Genomic DNA, 15,689 nt, shown 5'->3' on the forward strand with positions numbered 1-15,689 from the left:
CTGGTGAGAGGGGAAGTGTGGTACCTCTAGAGCTCCGTCTTGGGACATTAATGGTGGCAGCATGTGGCAGGGTGAATTAGGAAGGGGACTGGAGGCAGGGACCCTAGTAAGGAGCCTGTGACAGGTGGGAGGCCACAACAGGGAGTGCACATGCCCCTGCTTTCAGGGTTGTGTGTGTCTGTGTGCTGTCTGCATCTGGGCCTGTGTTGAGCAAGTTTGGGTGAGTGAAACGTGGTTGGGTACACATCCCGTATGACTGGGTTACAACAGGAATGAGTCTCTGCCAGAGCAACCTAAGAGAGACTTTGTAAAGAACTTTCCAGGACTGTGAGAGTTTTGGTAGCCTGAGTAGCAGACTAAAGGGTGTGGTTTGTGACCATTTTCACTTCAAGTACTTTGAGATGAGAAAGATGCCTCCAGGTTTGGGATAGATCCCATGCTTCTCTGAGGCCCCCTCAGCTGGAGGCACCTTGAATGACTTAGCTGTATGGAAGTGGGTCAGCCTGAGGTGGGCGGAGGGAAGAGAGGCTGAATGGGACAATGGCCAGTTCCTGCCACCTCCCTTTGCAGAGTGGCGAGTGAAGGTTCAGAGACCACAAGTGACTTCACACACTATGAGACTTGTGGGTCCTTAAGACAGCCAAATTCTACCCAATAAGGATGCCCAGTGCGTGTTCCCCCACCCACTCACCCATGCACCTCTCATTCTCTTTTGCTAAGGTGGAAGATGTGCAGGCTCCCTTCCCCTGATGGCTTCAGAGCAGGTGGGATCCAGGGCAGTGTTCCTTCTGCATCTTCTTTGGAGCATCCCCAAGTGCTATGCGCATGCTGCTCTTCCCTGCAGTGGGTCTAGGCTCAGTGGAGGGAGAGCGAGAAGAGCAGAGGCAGCAGGCAGCAGCTTCTGAATCAGCTAAAGGGTCCCAGCGGCATGGGCCGGCTTTGCAGGCAGGCTGGAGGGTGGGTCAGAAAGCGCTGTCCCAGCCGGCAAGTCAGTGCCCTCCATGGAGTGGTTTAGGAATATTGGATTTGCTGGGTCAGTAAATTTCCACTGGTGCATGGCAGTAAACCTCTGGCTTCATCACACTTGCCTATGCTGGCGGTCTGGCCTTATCGCATCCTCCCTGAAGCCACCTGCCCTCTTTGATAAGTACTAATCACAACTACTTTCTTTCTTCTCTGTCTCCCAGGAGTGAATGGCTCAGTGTGTGTGTGCCTGTGGGAACGGGTACATCCGTCTGTCCAGCACAGTGCCTCGCACACCAGGCCCTTTTGGGGATCTGACAGTGATGCTGATTGGGCTTGGGATGAAAGCTGGGGCTGGTTTGGGACTTTCCTGGAAAAAAGGGCCTGAGAGCCCAGGGTGGGCAACTCACGGGGTGGGCCACGAGCCGGTGCTTCCGGGGCTCAGCCTCTGCTGCTCCCTCCCAGCCTGTAAACCTGCTCAAAGAGGAGACTGCTGTTCTTTGGGAGTAGCAGTTCTTGCTCTTTGCTTCAAGCCTCCCTGTTCTGAGCCAAGGGTTGTTTTTCTAAACAGCGGCTATCACCCTTGCTCAAGACCCCCACAAGGGCCTTCCTGCTTCACTCCTGCGTTCTGGTGATTTACCAGCTCTCTGTGCTGGGCACTGTGCCGAGGGCTGGAGGAAAAAGCTGATGGGCACAGGGCATGTCCTCCAGGAGCTCACACTCTGGGGCTGGGGAGGCCCCCAGTGAACAGACAACCCCATGGTGGGATGGACTCAGGGTGTACTGTGCTCCCAGCAGAGGCCCCAGAGCCTGCCTCCCCAGACTTCACAGAAGAGGCGAGAGCAATACCAATGCCGCTTGGACAGTGGAAGTTAGCCGTCAGAGTGTGTGTGGGGAAAGGGCGCTCCAGGCAGAGGGAACAGCTCATGCAAAGGTGGCAGCTGAGGAAGACCTTGACGTGGGTTGATGTTGGTGGGAGCGTAGGCCAAGTAAGGTGTGGCGGATGGAGCTGATGAGAGGAGTAGGGGTGGGGAAGCACCTGTGCAGATTTTTAACTAGCATCCAGGGTCATCTCTGCTCCAGCCCCCCCTCCCTTTCAAGTTCGGTTTCTGTGAACTTTCATTTCAGCTGTGCATGCGGACATGTCCTCCCCAGATGACATGGGCACTCCTCTGCCCTCTGGCTTTGCCTAGCCATCCCCAAGCAGGACGCTCTTCCTCCTGCCCTCTGCCTATCCAGTCCTGCCCATGTTCCAAGAGCCAAGAAACCCCATTTCGTAGGGCAGGAATTTCAGGGCTGGAAGGAGCCTTGCAGGACCAGCTAGTCCAAACTCCTTGTTTTATAGCTGAGGAGCTAGAGATCACACGGGGAAGGGTGTCCAGAGGGTGGCATGGGGGAACCGTACACTGGAAGGCCGCGAAGCCTCCCTAAGGCCGCTGGCCTGCCCCGCGCTCGCCCTCCTCTGAGCACCTCTTCACACGGTTGTCAGGTGTTGATGGGGCCCCCGCTGCTGGTCGGGCACGGGACTGGCACACAGTAGCGAGAAAACCAGGCCCAGTCCCTGCTGCCCTGCGGTTCCTGGTCTGGTAGGAGAATCAGACAGCAAACTGTCACTCAGGTAAACATGTGCTTCCACACTGTGCTGAGTGCCGTGAGAGAAAGGGAAATATGGCGCAGCACGACTAGATTGAGGGGGAGGCAGGTGGCCAGAAAACCAGGAGAGGCCTTTTGGAAGAGTTCACAAGAGCTCAGGGATGAGTAGAGCTAAGTGAGGCAGTGGGCTGGGAAGAGCATGCCAGGTAGAGGAAACAGCATGGGCAACGGCCCTGAGGAGAGAGAACCTGGAGAGTTCACTGGGTGGAGCATAATGAGTGAGAGGAGAATGGCTGGGAAGGGGGCTGGAGAGGTAGGCAGGGGCCAACTGCACTGGACCTTCCAGGCTGTTTTAGGACTTTGGATTGTAATGGTAGAATAGAATAGTGTGTGTGCGTGCACACACAGGATCATCATCTGAGTAAATGGGGAGCCCCTGGAGGGATTAAAGTGGGAGAGCGGTATGAGGGGATGGCTCGGCCGCCCTGTGAAGCGGCTCAGGCAGGGGTGGGAAGGCGCTGTGTCCAGGAGCTGCAGGGGCTACAGGAGATGATGGGGGTGGGCTAGGGAGCGCCTGTGGAGGGAGTGAGGAGAAGGTGGCTCATTGGATGGGACTTGTGTTTGATTGGAGGTGGGGACAAGTGACAACGGGGAGTCAAGAATGTAATCCTGGGCTTCTGGCTTAAGCAATGGGATGAGTGTTTAGGCCGTGTTTTGAGAAGGGGAGGGTACTGCCAGGGGAGCAGGGCTGGGGCAAGGTCAGTGCCTCTGTGGCGCGTGCAATTGGAGCTGCCTGGGAGACAGCCAAGTGGGGGTGCCAAGTAGGAGCTGGGTGTGTGCCTGGGGCTGGAAGACAGGTCAGGCCCAGGTAAACACTCAGGTCTCATCAGCATGTGGATGGCACTGGAAGGATGGGATGGGCAAATGCAGGACTGTGGGGCGGAAGAGAAGAGGGCCCAGGACTGCTGGCGCCCTGAGGAAGGAGCTGAGGAGAAGGAGCTCCAAGTGCCGGCCCTAGACTTTGAGCCACAGAACATTTGTATGATTATGTGTTTCTTGTATCTTTTTCTGTTCAACTACATTATAGTTAGATGGGGACCGGGACATATTTACTATAATAATAATTAGTTGATAATGATAGTAGTGCCTCAGTTCACTGAGCATTTTCCGTGTCAGACGTTGTGCATTACATTCATAACCTTTAATCTCTACCTTCCTACGTACTGCTTGGGAAGGTGTGTATTATCATCTCCGCTTTACGGTTGGGGAAACTGAGATTGAGAGCAGGTCAGGTGTCGTTGTAGTTACCCAGCAGTTGCATAACTCACTCCAGATGGGATTTGGACACACATCTGTCTAGTCCCGAAGCCCATCATGTTTCTACAACCGTATCTGCCAGAGCTTCGTTCCCTGCGGTTGGGTCGGGTGGTGGGTGTGGATGGGGCTTGCTGAAGGGTCTGAGCACATGCCGTCCTCTCACAGAGCCAAGTCCTGCTGACCCCGCGGTTCCTAGGCCAGGTGGTGTGTGCTGACGCCTCTCACCTGGCTCCTTAGGATCTAGAAGCCTCACTTTGAGTACTCTTGGCCCAGTCAGGGGTAGGATGGCTGGTCTACAGCTGTCACCCTGTTTCTCGGAGCTGAGCTAACTGTCCACAGTATCGCCAGTGCATGCTCTGACCAGTGTGCTCATCTGTCACTCGTGCAGTGTGGCCACACGGCCGAGGGTCCCTTCACAGTCCTGTCTTCTCAGTAGCCAGGGTGACCTCTGCCAAGGGCTGAGCACAGCCAGCTCTTGGGCTCTGAGACATGGCTGCCGCACTAGAGAGTGTGCACGAGTTCACCAGTGACGCAACTAGAGGTAGACCTGCATGGTCCTTAGAGCTCCTCCAGCAGGCATGGCCCCCCCAGGATGGGGAGGGGTCCCAGAGCAGCTTGTCCTCTGTCTTGCTCCTGTTGCAGTCTTCTCTTTTGTCTACCTCCTACCTTTCCTGACTCTTTCTCCACAGTGGCCCTCTGATCCATAAGTTTGTTTATTTATCCATCTGTCCATTTATCTTCCATTCCAGGCTGTGCCATGTGCAGGGGATGTGGCTGAGAACAAAATGGGTGACCTCATGGCCTTTACACTCTGTTATCTGTAGCCGGGCACTTAAATTTCCTGAGCTTTCTTGTCGGGTTCTGATGCGCTCGGATAGCCTGCTTTCCAGGAACAATTCCATAGATTTCTGGCTTGGGTCCCGTCCTCTGGTTAATGAACTTGGGGCTCTCAGGCTGTCCTTGGAGAGAACTCAGGGCTTAGGCATGGTGGTCTTCCTTTTCCCTCTACGCACCCACACATTCTGAGTCCCTACCCTGTGGTGGTCCCTGTGACAGGCACAGGGTGTGTGCGTGTGATGAAATGATTAAGACACAGCCCTGCCTCCTTTGAGAAGCCCAGGGGCCAGAGCAGAGGCAAGTGGGTGAATTGTCCACTCTGAACGAAGCTGGGGGGCCTGAGGAGGGAGGAGCAAGCCTGTCCACAGAGAAGGCGATACCTGGCCACCCCTGGTAGACGGTCGTGAGCAATTCATCTCTCTGTCTGTGGCCCCTCCCACAGCAGCCAAACTCTACTTGTTTGTTTTCCTTATTGCCCCCAGAAGCTAAATAAATAAAAAACAAACAAAGCTACCCATAGTACTTCTTTTCTACCCTGACCCCGTCACCATCATTGTTAGGTCCTTCTGGAATCCTGGACAAGTGTGGTGCCACATGCTGCTCTGGCTGTTTAATTTCCATAGCAAAGAGGAGACTCCCCTGCCTCTGGGCCCTCACCATCCCCTGCCGAGTGAATCTTCATGCAAATATCTCAGGAAGTGGGCCCCCTGCTAGGGACCTCTCCAGCCTGCTTAGCCATTGAAGCATTTTCTGAATTGCCAAAGAAGATCCCAATTTTAGAAGTTAAACTTGGGGTGAGTCTCCCTTCTCCTCCCATGGCGGCCATCTCACATGTTCTTTGGGTAGCATGTGCCATTGAGTGTCTAACCTAAATTCTGGGTGAGGCTCCAGGTGCAGGATACCTCACGAGCTACACACACTGTCAAATACAGAACTATTCAGCGCAGGTCAGAAAGGGTGACCAGTGTTGGCCCATCGCTCCGATGGCTGTGGGTGAGTGAGCTCTGTCGCACACCGCAGGCCTGAGAGATTCCGGGAGAGGCAGAGCGAGCCTGGCATTTACTCTGAGGCCTGCACCTCCCCAGCGCCATTCAGCAGAGATGGTGCATGTTGATTTCACGTATTCACTTCTCTTCCTCCCCTCTGGGAATTCTGTACTTGCTTCACTTTTTTTGTTGTTAAAAAAAAAAGGAAAGAAAAGGCAGCTCCTCCTTGTTCCATGCTCAGAGATCCTCAAGGGCAGTCTGTACCTTCTGGCTCCCCTGAGCGTGGCGAGTGGCTGAGGGTCAGGAGAGGGCAGGAGGGATGGCGTCTCTCACCTTTCCTCTCCGGTGCTTCTCTCTGCATCCCAAATCTAAGAAGTTGAGGCAGCCACAGCAGCAGGTCTTCCTCTTTTCCTCTGCCCTGCTGCCAGGCCCGGCTTCCTAGGACCCCGGCTTTATTATGTGCCTCCACTCCTCAGGAAGCTCACACTTTCCATGTGTCACGCAAGGCCTCGCACAGGAGCTCACTTTGACTCACAGGCACATTCTCTTGCTTCACTCAGGCTCTCCTCACTGCCCCCTGAATAGACCATCCTCATGCCTTTCTAGAATGCCCTCCCTCCTCTCTCCCTCTCTCTACCCACTCCAGAGAGCCTTTCTCCAGGGGACAGCTCTTTGCTGGTCCTGTTATCTTATGTGCTGTCTGTCTCTCTGCTTTGGGCTTCTCTAGGTACAGACTGGAATGGAGGTAGAAAGCTGGTCTTTTCAGCTAAATTGTGAGCTCCTTGAGGCCTGTAGCCATGTCTTCCTCATCTTTGTATCTTCCAGGATGCTTGCTCAGTCTCCTGCCTGTGATGAACGCTCTATTACAAATGCATGGTTTGTCCACTGGGAGCGGGAGGAGGACGGCTGCTGTCCGGCTAAACCTGTATCCTATAGCTCCTCTCCCAGCTCTGTCCAGGCGGCCTCCTTTCATGGGCTGGCCTCCTGTCTTGCACACTTCGTTCTCCCTGCACCCGCTCCCTTTGTACAGTCCTGTAAGGTGACTCAGGGCCAGCTCCTTGGGGACTCATTGCCAGTCATCGGTCCAGTGGCACCGCCCTGAGCACACCTCTCCCTTTTTCCCCCTTACTCAGGGTCCTTTCTCTAATGACTTCTCATCAGGATGTGCAATTTCAGGTTCCCTGTTACGCTTTTAGATTCTGTCTGTTAGACTGGAAGACTCCCAAGGGCTGGAACTAGATTTAGAGCCCCAGAGAGTAAAGAACACCGGCTTGGAAAGCACAGTTTGCTTATCTGTACAATGGGGGAGATAACCACACCTTATCTTGTAGGGTTGTCATTGAAGATTCTGTGAGTTACTGCCAGTGAAGCTCGGTGCCCGGGATATAATGCGGACTTAGAAATCTGAGTTGCTCTTATTATTTTGATATTGACAAAACTGGATGTGCTGATGGGACCTCACTGAAGCTTGTTAATGGATTAAAGAGTGGGACTTCAGCCCCCATGGGACAAGTGTGCCCAGGAGGGAGCAGAACTGTTAGAGTGGACAGCCTCCTCTTCTTCTCTACCTGCCTGTTGTCCTCCACCCCTGGCCCCCAAGCTCTTGCCTGCTGAGGAAGTCGTCACTGGCACAAATCCATTCATGGTCGGGAATGAAGGTGGAATGATCCAGGGACAACGGCGAGGCTATTCTCACTGAAAAAGGCGTGAGTTAGGGAGAAGAGAAATGAAAAAATTAGAGGGGGCCAGCCTGGGAGGGCCCTTGCTGACACCACGTGCCCATCTGAGACTAGTAACCACAGCCCCTTACATTTGCTCCCCGCTCACAGTCCTGGGACTGTTGTCACATGTGCCAGCTCGCTCTACTCTCACAACACCTCTAGGGGGAGGCTCTATTTTTTTTTTTATTGAGTTATTGATAGGTAACAATCTTGTGAAATTTCAATTGTACATTAATGTTTGTCAGTCATGTTGTAGGTGCACCACTTCACCCTTTGTGCCCACCCCCCACCCCACCTTTCTAGGAGGAGGCTCTATTAATCCCCATTTTTAAGAGGAGGAAATGGGAGCTCAGAAAGGCAAACGACCTTACCCTGGATCCACAGCTCAACACTGAGCTAAGAGTGGAAAACGGTCTCCTGACTCCCGTCCAGCTGGTAAACGCTGCTCCCTCCTGAATCAAAGAAGTAATGTGCGAATGAAGTGCCAGCCGGGAGCCCTAGGAGCCGCGGAGACTGAAGAGGATAAAAGGGGTGGGGCTCTGTCAGCTCCTCACCTGTAGACAGCACCCCGGGACTGCTGTGCCCAACCAGGAGAGAGTAGGCTGCTGTGGCTGTGACACACACTAGGTTTCAATTCTGGGCTGCCCAACTGTCTGGCGAAGGGGCTCGGGACAGTAACACCTCGGCAGGTCCCTTTGAGGAAGCTGAGCCGCCCCCAGAATCCCAGCGCTTGCAGCCTCGGATGCAGGCCTGGCTCCGAGCCAGTGACAGCAGCGCGGGGCCGCCGCAGCAGACTTGTGAGTCTTGAAGTCTCTCTGGTGGAATAAATGTCCCCTTCCCCCATGGCTATAGCCAGTTGTGGTAGCTCTGTTCCCACCCGTCGCCTTGGTGATCATGGTCCTTCTGTCTTCCTGACTAGACTGTGTGTGTCTGCAGGGCAGGGAGCAGCACACCTCCTGTTTCCTCAAGGCCTGGCCCCCGCTCAGCACACAGCAGGTGTGGAAGAAGTGTCTGATGGGATCCAAGGAGGACATTTCACACTCACCCCAGGGGGGGCATGAACACTTCTATCCAGCCACCCTTGTCGAGCGCCTCCCAGAGGCCAAGCCCGGCGTTAGGTGCTGGGGATATATAGCCTAGGCCCCGCTCTCGGGTGCTCTCAGCAGTCTCTTGCTGGTGGCGGAAAAGAGAGGTGGGCTCTTCGCCCCTAAGTCTTCTGGTCTTTGTTTGCCAGCTGTGGTCGCCCCAGGTCGGCGGTGCAGACTTCTGCACAAGCCCAGGTGACGCGGCCCCAGGTGCAGTGTTTCACGGTAGAATGAAGGGCTCCTCCTGGATGTTCCCAAGCCCCTAGCAAGAGCCTTCTTCATGCGGTTTCCCTGACCAGCCCCTTCCGCCCAGTCCTCAAGGGAGGGGACCCGAGGCTGTGTCCAGGAGCACTCCTACATCACCCTTGGCATGGGCAGGATGTGGAGGGGCAAGGCAGGACCCCGCTTCGGCCACCTACTCTTCTCAGCCCCGCAGCGTCCTACCCGGGAACGCGGGGGCGGGGGGCTCGCGCAGCTGCAGGAGCCTCGCGGAGCGGCGCGTGCGTGCGCGCGGAGGGGGCGGGGAGGGCGGCGCGCGCACCACCGAGGCCCTAACCGCCTTTCCCACACCTCGCGCCTCCCCTGCGGTTCCTTCTCCCTGCGCACCGTAGCCAGACCCACGTGTGCAAAAGCGTGGTGTGCGTGTGTGGGTGTGTAGCCGGGAGACCGTATGCCTCGGGTAGGACAGGCCGCCGGGTGCACAGGGGGCGGCGGCCAGCTCGACAGTGGCCGCGCTTCTTTCACTCTCCAGTCCTCCCCAGACCTTTCCTCTGGCTTCTTTCGGTCTCTGGTACTTCCAGCCGTTCCCCTTCTCTCACTGCCTCCTTTTCTCCGATAGAAGAGACCAGCGCCTTCCGATGAAGGTTCTGGTTCACCCCCAGCTCCAGAGCCCTTGACATTTAGCGAGGGTTCGCAGTGCACTTGTATAGGCACACAGCAGAACGCTAATCCTATTAAAGATATTGTGTCATTGGGGAGGGGGGAGGCTGCCTCCCCCTGGGCAGGCCTGGCGCTCATTGGTCGAATGCAAAGCAGGGGGCGGGGCCGAGGGCCCGGGGAGGGGGCTCCGGGCGATTTCGGAGTCGGGAGTCTGGGCTGGGATTTCGTAGGGAAAGCCCAGCGGTTGCAGCTGCGGCGGATCCCTCGGCTCTGCCTGCTGCGCGCCCGGGCCGCCCAGGGCCGGCGAGCAGCTCCGCCAAGTCGTGGGGCGAGGGGGCGCGGAGCGCCCGCAGAGTGGTCGGGCTCAGCGCTGGGGCTGGGCTGGGAGAGGTGTGCCCGGGGAGCCTGGATCCCGGCGCCCTTGCCCCTCGCGTGGAGCGGCCGGTGCACCCGGGAGTCAAGCTGACGCTCTGGAAAGAGAAAGCCAATTGCAGCCTCCCCAAAGACGCTAAGTTACGCAGGCGAGCCGGTTCCCAGAGAGCGTTCTCGAGCGCGCGTAGAGCCGAGCCGCACCGCAGAGCCCTCCCGAGCCAGCCGGCTTCGAGCGGGGCGCCGTCCGAGAGGTAGCGGCCCCTGAGCTCGGGGTCTGGTCCGGAGTGCGCCCCGATACAGAGAGGGGGCGTGCAAGGCTCCGCCGGCCCGCCTGCAGCCCGCGTCCGACTTAGGCGCCCCCTCCGTCCCACTCCGGGAGCGATGCCCCCCGCCCCTCGCGCCCCCCGGGAACGACGCGAGCATGGAGAAGTCGAGTAGCGAGGATTCTTCGATCCACCGGAGTCCATCTTTGGATAGCAAGGACTCGGACTTTGCCAAGCCGTCCACCTCGGGCCGCCCGTTCGGCCGCGGCTTCACGGCCGGCGCTTTCTACGGCACCGCGGGCTCCCGGGGCCAGAGCCGCGCCGAGGCCGGCGTTAAGACTGACAAGTACAATGCACCCAAGGGCAGCAAGTACGTGGTGTTTTACCTGGACCTGTCCTTTGTTTTCCTCCTAGAATTTAAGAAGTGCAACATGGCCAGGGGCTGCCTCTGCTGCTTGAAGTACATGATGTTCCTCTTCAATTTGATATTCTGGGTAAGTCCTTCCGTTTCTCTCTCCCTTGGCCTCCTCTTCTCTTCTCTGCTGTGCTAATAGCGCGATACCCTCTTCCTCTTCCGTGCTGCATTGCTCCTCTCTCTGCACAACGGTAAGTGGGTTTTTAAAAAATCGTGTTCTCCCCTCGCTCATGCATCTTTCTCTTTCTTTCTCTCTTCCGTGGCTGAATGGAGGCTCCAACTTGCGTGTCTTCCAGGAGAGACTTCCTCTACTCCTAGGAGCTCTGGCAAAGTTTGCTGCCGGCTCCTTCCCCCTAAGAAACCCATGCTGGAAGTGCCTCCAGCAGGGTCCTCTGCAGAAATAGGTGTGGGCAGAATTTTTAACAGCTGTGCCCGAGTTGAAGACAGGCGCAAATGTGGATGGTTTTCTGAGTTTCTTGTGCTCCCCCTGGATACACAAGAATACAATCTGCAGCATTTTATGGGCGTGAGATGGGGGAGCGGTAGAGGTCACCGCCTCCCGCTCCTTTCAGTGGATCCCACGAAGAGGAGCAGGAGCCCCTGTCCCGAGCAGAGGGACTCGCTGGCTGGCCTGCAGCTCTGCCCCTGGTTAGGGCTTGCGTGGAGGAGGGTGTGGGAGGGATGCTGCCATCCCGTGGTAGGCAGCTGCTTTTGAGGGATTGCAGTGGACTGGGCAGGGAGCAGGCTGGCCATGTGTTCCCGCAGGGACGCCAGCTCTCCAGTCTGGGGCCCCAGAGACTGGAAGGGACGAAGGGAGACAGTCAGGAGTGCCCCCATCCTTGGTAAGAGGTTCTTTTCTAGGGAGGGTGTCGGTGGGTGGGGCAGCATGGATTTGTTCTCAGTGCTCTGTGATGCTGGAGGCCATGGGTGTGCGCCCGCACATGCACGAGAAATGCTAGTTAGGCACTTTGAAAACTTCTTCAATTCGTGTCTAATTGTTCCTTCGCTCCAACTGCTTTCTCTGCCTTTGTTCACCAGAGCCCAGATGTAGTCCTCACAGATGTTTGGCTCTGCCCCAGGGCCTGGCCTCCAGCCTGCTGGAGGCTGTCAGCGGCCTTGGTCCAGGAGGTGCACTGAAGTGGGAGGGCCACTCACAGCGCGGTTGGTGGAAGCTGTTATGCTTGGGTGTTCAACACTTGTGTGAAGTGACCCGCTTTAACTGGAAAACTTTTTTGGGTGGGTGTGTGGGAGGGGACGGCTTTTCCCACAGAGGGGAGAGCTCAGGGGCAGGTGGGAAGAGGGGTGGGTGTTCGTCTGCATTAGCTTTGTGTGTGACCTTGGCCAGGCGGCTTTACCCCGTCAGTCCTGGATCTCCTTTCTAGTCCAGTGGGGTCAGCCTCGTGTCCTCACCTCGTTAGTTATGGGACCTCCTGCATCCTTGCCCTCTCTCTGGGGAGGGAGTCCCTTCCCCAGGGGGGCACGGGCTGTAGCCTCTCTGCTGAGGAGCCTGGTCTGAGACCTTTTGAGTTGGATTTCCCTAGATGTCTCCATGGTCTGGGGCCCTCCAGCCAATGCTGTCAGGACATTACCTGTCCTGTGGTGAGGGTTTTGTGGAACCTGGGGCAGAGCCATTGGAATATCAAGAATGACTTTGTGGCCGCCTTTGGGCAAGTGCTCCTGGTCTCTGACTCATTGACCAGCATGACTCCGCATCAGCCAAGTGCTGGTGTGTATTTCCCTGGTGCCTGTTGGTTTACACTAGTGCTGCCCTTTCATTGTGTACAGCTTCCCTCTCTGCCCTTGTTCGTAGTCTCAGCCTACTTTCTGCCTTGCCCCACTCTGCGCATCTGAACACTTACTAGAAAGACCCTCCTGGGGATGCCCAGTGTCTTGGCCAGTACCTCCCATTCAGCAGTGCTCCTCCCCACCCCCACCTCGCCACCTGCTGGCCGGAGTAGGTATAACTGCTTGTGGCTCCTTTCTTCTCCAGGATCTTCCCAACTTGGTTTGGGGACCTCCTCACAGGCTAGAACAGTGGTCTGCGCCCTGCACATAATAGGCACTCGTTAAATGTTTGTGAGTGAATGATGGAGAGTGAGAGCAGTAATCCATCTGTTAGTATGTGGTAGGGATTCCCAAGTCCCACTCGATCGAGAAAAGAAGTTAGTTCTCAAACTTGCCTGCGGTGAAGGCTCTCCTGGCACCTTGCTGTGGGGGGGCAAGCAGCTCCTCCCACCTTCCCTTCCAAGCCTGGCAGAGGTAACGCGCTGATCAGGGAAATGGCCTTCCTTTATGGTCTGTAGTGAGAGAACTCGCTGTCTCTTCCTAATTAGAAGGCACCTACCATCACTCTCTTACCAGGCAAGGAGCGGCTCTCTCCTAGTCTCTGACTTTTCTGATTACTTAATATTTTCAGAATTCTCACGCTACGAGCTGAGAAAAATTGAGTTCTTTTATGCTGGTAGCGTATGAGATGATGAAATAAGACCTTGGGAAAGATGGAACAGATGCTTGTGTGTGTCTGAGCATTTGCCACGGTGTTTCTTGGGAGGCAGAGGAGCAGGTGTGGTGCGTGTTAGCCAGCCTTGGTCATGGCGTGTCACTGTGCTCCCCTTCACCAAAGACCTCCTGCAGCCACGTGCTTCGGCTGACCTAGGAGAAGGAGCAGAGGAAAGAGCCACGTGAGAAGAGAAAGAGTGAAGTGCTTGGGCCAAAGGCAGGTAGGGTTGGTGGGGAGCAAGTGGGAGGCCTCTTCTGCTTTCCACTGCGCACAGGGAGGGGGGCAGGAGGCGAGAGGGTGGGCTGAGGAGGTGTGCAGGGCTGGTCAGAGCCTGAGCCCTCGGGGTTCCAGAGCAATTGTTAGGAATTACAGAGCTATCAGTTTTTCCAGTCTCATGGCTCAGATCCAAACAGGAGGCTTTTCTGAGGCATTAGAGTTGAACCCCAGACCTGCAATCAATAGGTGGAGAGCGTCCCATAGATCCTGGAGTCTACCTGGGAGCTCTCCAAACTAGCCGCTGCCATCACACCCCCTGCCTCCTCGGAGCACTGGGAGGATTCCCGGCGGAGGAGAGGTGCAGCTGGCCTACGCTGCAACCCCGCACAGGCATGAGTCCCTGGTCCCTTGCCACTGGGTGGAGCCTCTAGGGGATTGGTGTTGGTGAGGGCCTGGTGATATCACTGGGTGGGAGGCAAGGCTGTGTGCCCAGTGCTCCTCCCCTGTACCAAGAAAAGGGCAGGTGCCTTACAGGCTGCTGGGCACCCGCCTGCTGGGGGAGGGGTGGTGTCCAGGTCTGCTCCTGGCACTGCTAGCTTCAACTAGATGGTGCTAGCCATGTTGGCAGCCAGGGCAGCATTTCTGAGGGCCTGATGTAGATGGTGGGGATAGAGGAGCGGAGACTCAGTGGTCATGCCTGACTGAGTCCCGCCTCCTCTTTCCCCCACATACCTCACCGTGATCCTGAGGGCCAAAGAGAAGCTGGCTTCTTGGTGGATAGGAAATAGGAGGCCTGCATTGGGACAGAAGTTTCCCCATGCTGAGGGGCCTGTCCACCAGTGGTCAAATGTACCCCAAGATATTTCTCCCAGCGGTGGAAACCACTGGGGCTTTTCCCTCACTGAGCCTCATCTCGGTCCTCCTGGGGCTGTCGGGTGGAATGTTCCAGGTAGAGATAAGTGAATCTAAGCCCCTGCAGGAGGGCAAAGGAGGTTCAAAGCTCTTAACTCTGAGTAGGGGAGAGAGAGAGTATAGGGCTGGGCTCTGAGTGCTGGGGGCCTGTTTCCGCCTTCTCAGGATAGCACATTGTCATCCCAGCCCAGCTCCTCCCAACCCGGATCAAGCTCCTGTCTGATATGGAGGGCCTAGGGTTGCTGGCATAATTGCTACTCAGGATGATGGTCACTTTCCATGCTTGCCAGCAGAGCTGTCCCATCACTTCAAATCATGGCTGGCAGAGCAGTGACATTCTGGCCCCACTGGAAAGTCTCTTTTTTGTGGATCACTCCCTTTGTAAAGGCCAATTAGCTGAAGAGACAGTGTCCAGTGTGCCTACCAGAGCAAGGGAAAGGTTGTTGCAGGGCTGCCACGGCCAGGGTGCTGGGTAGGGCCCCTGACTACCCGCTAAGTGGGTCAGGCCTTGGCGGCCCAGCCCCTCTCAGACTGTTCCCTTGCGCTCTGGGTGCAGGCAGCTCGGTTAAGGCTGTCTAGCCACGTTGGAGACATGTGTTCAGTACAGGCTCGGCAGCCTTGTCAGGGTCTTCATGGCTCCCTGTTGGTCCGTGGTGCCCGGGACTGGGGTCCATGCACAGTCTGTGCTGGACGGCCTGGGATGTCCTGGGGAGTCTGGCAATGGAACTGGTATGTGGACAGAGCGTTTTGGGCCGGGAGCTGGGGTTCAGACCTGGCTTCTCTGAGTAGGAGCTACAGGGTGAGCGGAGCAGCCGGAGGCGCTGAGAGGCTTCCGGAAGTGCTCAGGTGTGAGGCGCCGTATCCCCAGAGGGCCGCTAAGAGCAGATCTTTGGGGTGGATCAGGCATGGCTCTGCTGGGGGAAAGGGGGCACGTGGAGGGCCTGGCCGATGCTCCGAGACCCTGGAATGTGTCCATGAGGGAATGCCAGCTCTGTGTTCGCTTCCTTTCCAAAGCATTAAAAATTAAACTTCCTTGTCTTAATATCTATTTTTAAATCATGTCAGAGCCAGCATTGGTGTCAGTCAAGAGGGGGCTGGGAGGAAGAGGGTAGAGAAGAGCAGGTCACGGCTGAAGCAGGGTGAGTGCTGTCTCTACCTTGAGGAAAGGGCTGCGGCTCCATCCTCCATCCTGCAGGGCCCCATGAAGAGACACCTTCTGGGGATGGGGCGCCTTGCCCTCCTCCTGCTGTGCCCCCGTGCCTGGCTGCCCTTGGCTGAACTTGGCGGCGGGCGCTGGGGCTTACTGGGCTGTTGGGGTCCGAATTGAGTCCGTTCACTCATGCCACAACTATTTACTGAATGCCCGCTGCGTGCGCAGGAGCCTGCAGTTGGTGAGGACGGGCTGACTGGGCTCGCACAGGGCGGATCAGCTTTCTCGGGGCAGGAAGTCGCGCAGTGGAGAGGTCATCTGGCTCGTCCTCCACCGAGCATTTGAACACAGGGCTGCCGAGGGAGGGGTTAGAGCAGGCCCACCCCCAGCATTCTCGGGAAGGGCAGCAGCAGGCCTGGACCCAGCATCCGGGGGCCTGACTTGACTTGTGCTTTCCTTCCCTCACCCAGAGGGTGGCTA

At 56.6% G+C, this 15,689-nt stretch overlaps 1 protein-coding gene and 1 long non-coding RNA gene across 12 annotated transcripts in view; one reads left to right on the forward strand and one right to left on the reverse strand.

The window, feature by feature from the left end:
- TSPAN9 (tetraspanin 9) overlaps window positions 1-15,689 on the forward strand; it is a 193,786-nt gene that overhangs the window by 98,804 nt on the left and 79,293 nt on the right. For 10 of the 11 annotated variants that reach the window (XM_070620508.1, XM_070620512.1, XM_070620511.1 and 7 more), the window contains one exon: window positions 10,431-10,510. In XM_070620508.1, the coding sequence (XP_070476609.1) occupies window positions 10,448-10,510 (63 nt within the window). In that variant the 5' untranslated portion in view covers window positions 10,431-10,447. Of the gene's footprint in view, window positions 1-10,047; window positions 10,511-15,689 lie in introns of those variants that run through there. The other variant, XM_008540945.2, reaches the window with a different exon arrangement.
- Window positions 3,739-9,513, reverse strand: LOC139083497 (uncharacterized). Its single transcript, XR_011540265.1, has 3 exons — window positions 7,972-9,513; window positions 7,789-7,869; window positions 3,739-7,391 (listed from the first exon to the last, which is right to left on the reverse strand). It is a non-coding gene; the product is annotated as an uncharacterized lncRNA (long non-coding RNA).

Source organism: Equus przewalskii, chromosome 5, assembly GCF_037783145.1.
Source record: "Equus przewalskii isolate Varuska chromosome 5, EquPr2, whole genome shotgun sequence".
NCBI classification, from domain to species: Eukaryota; Metazoa; Chordata; class Mammalia; order Perissodactyla; family Equidae; genus Equus; species Equus przewalskii.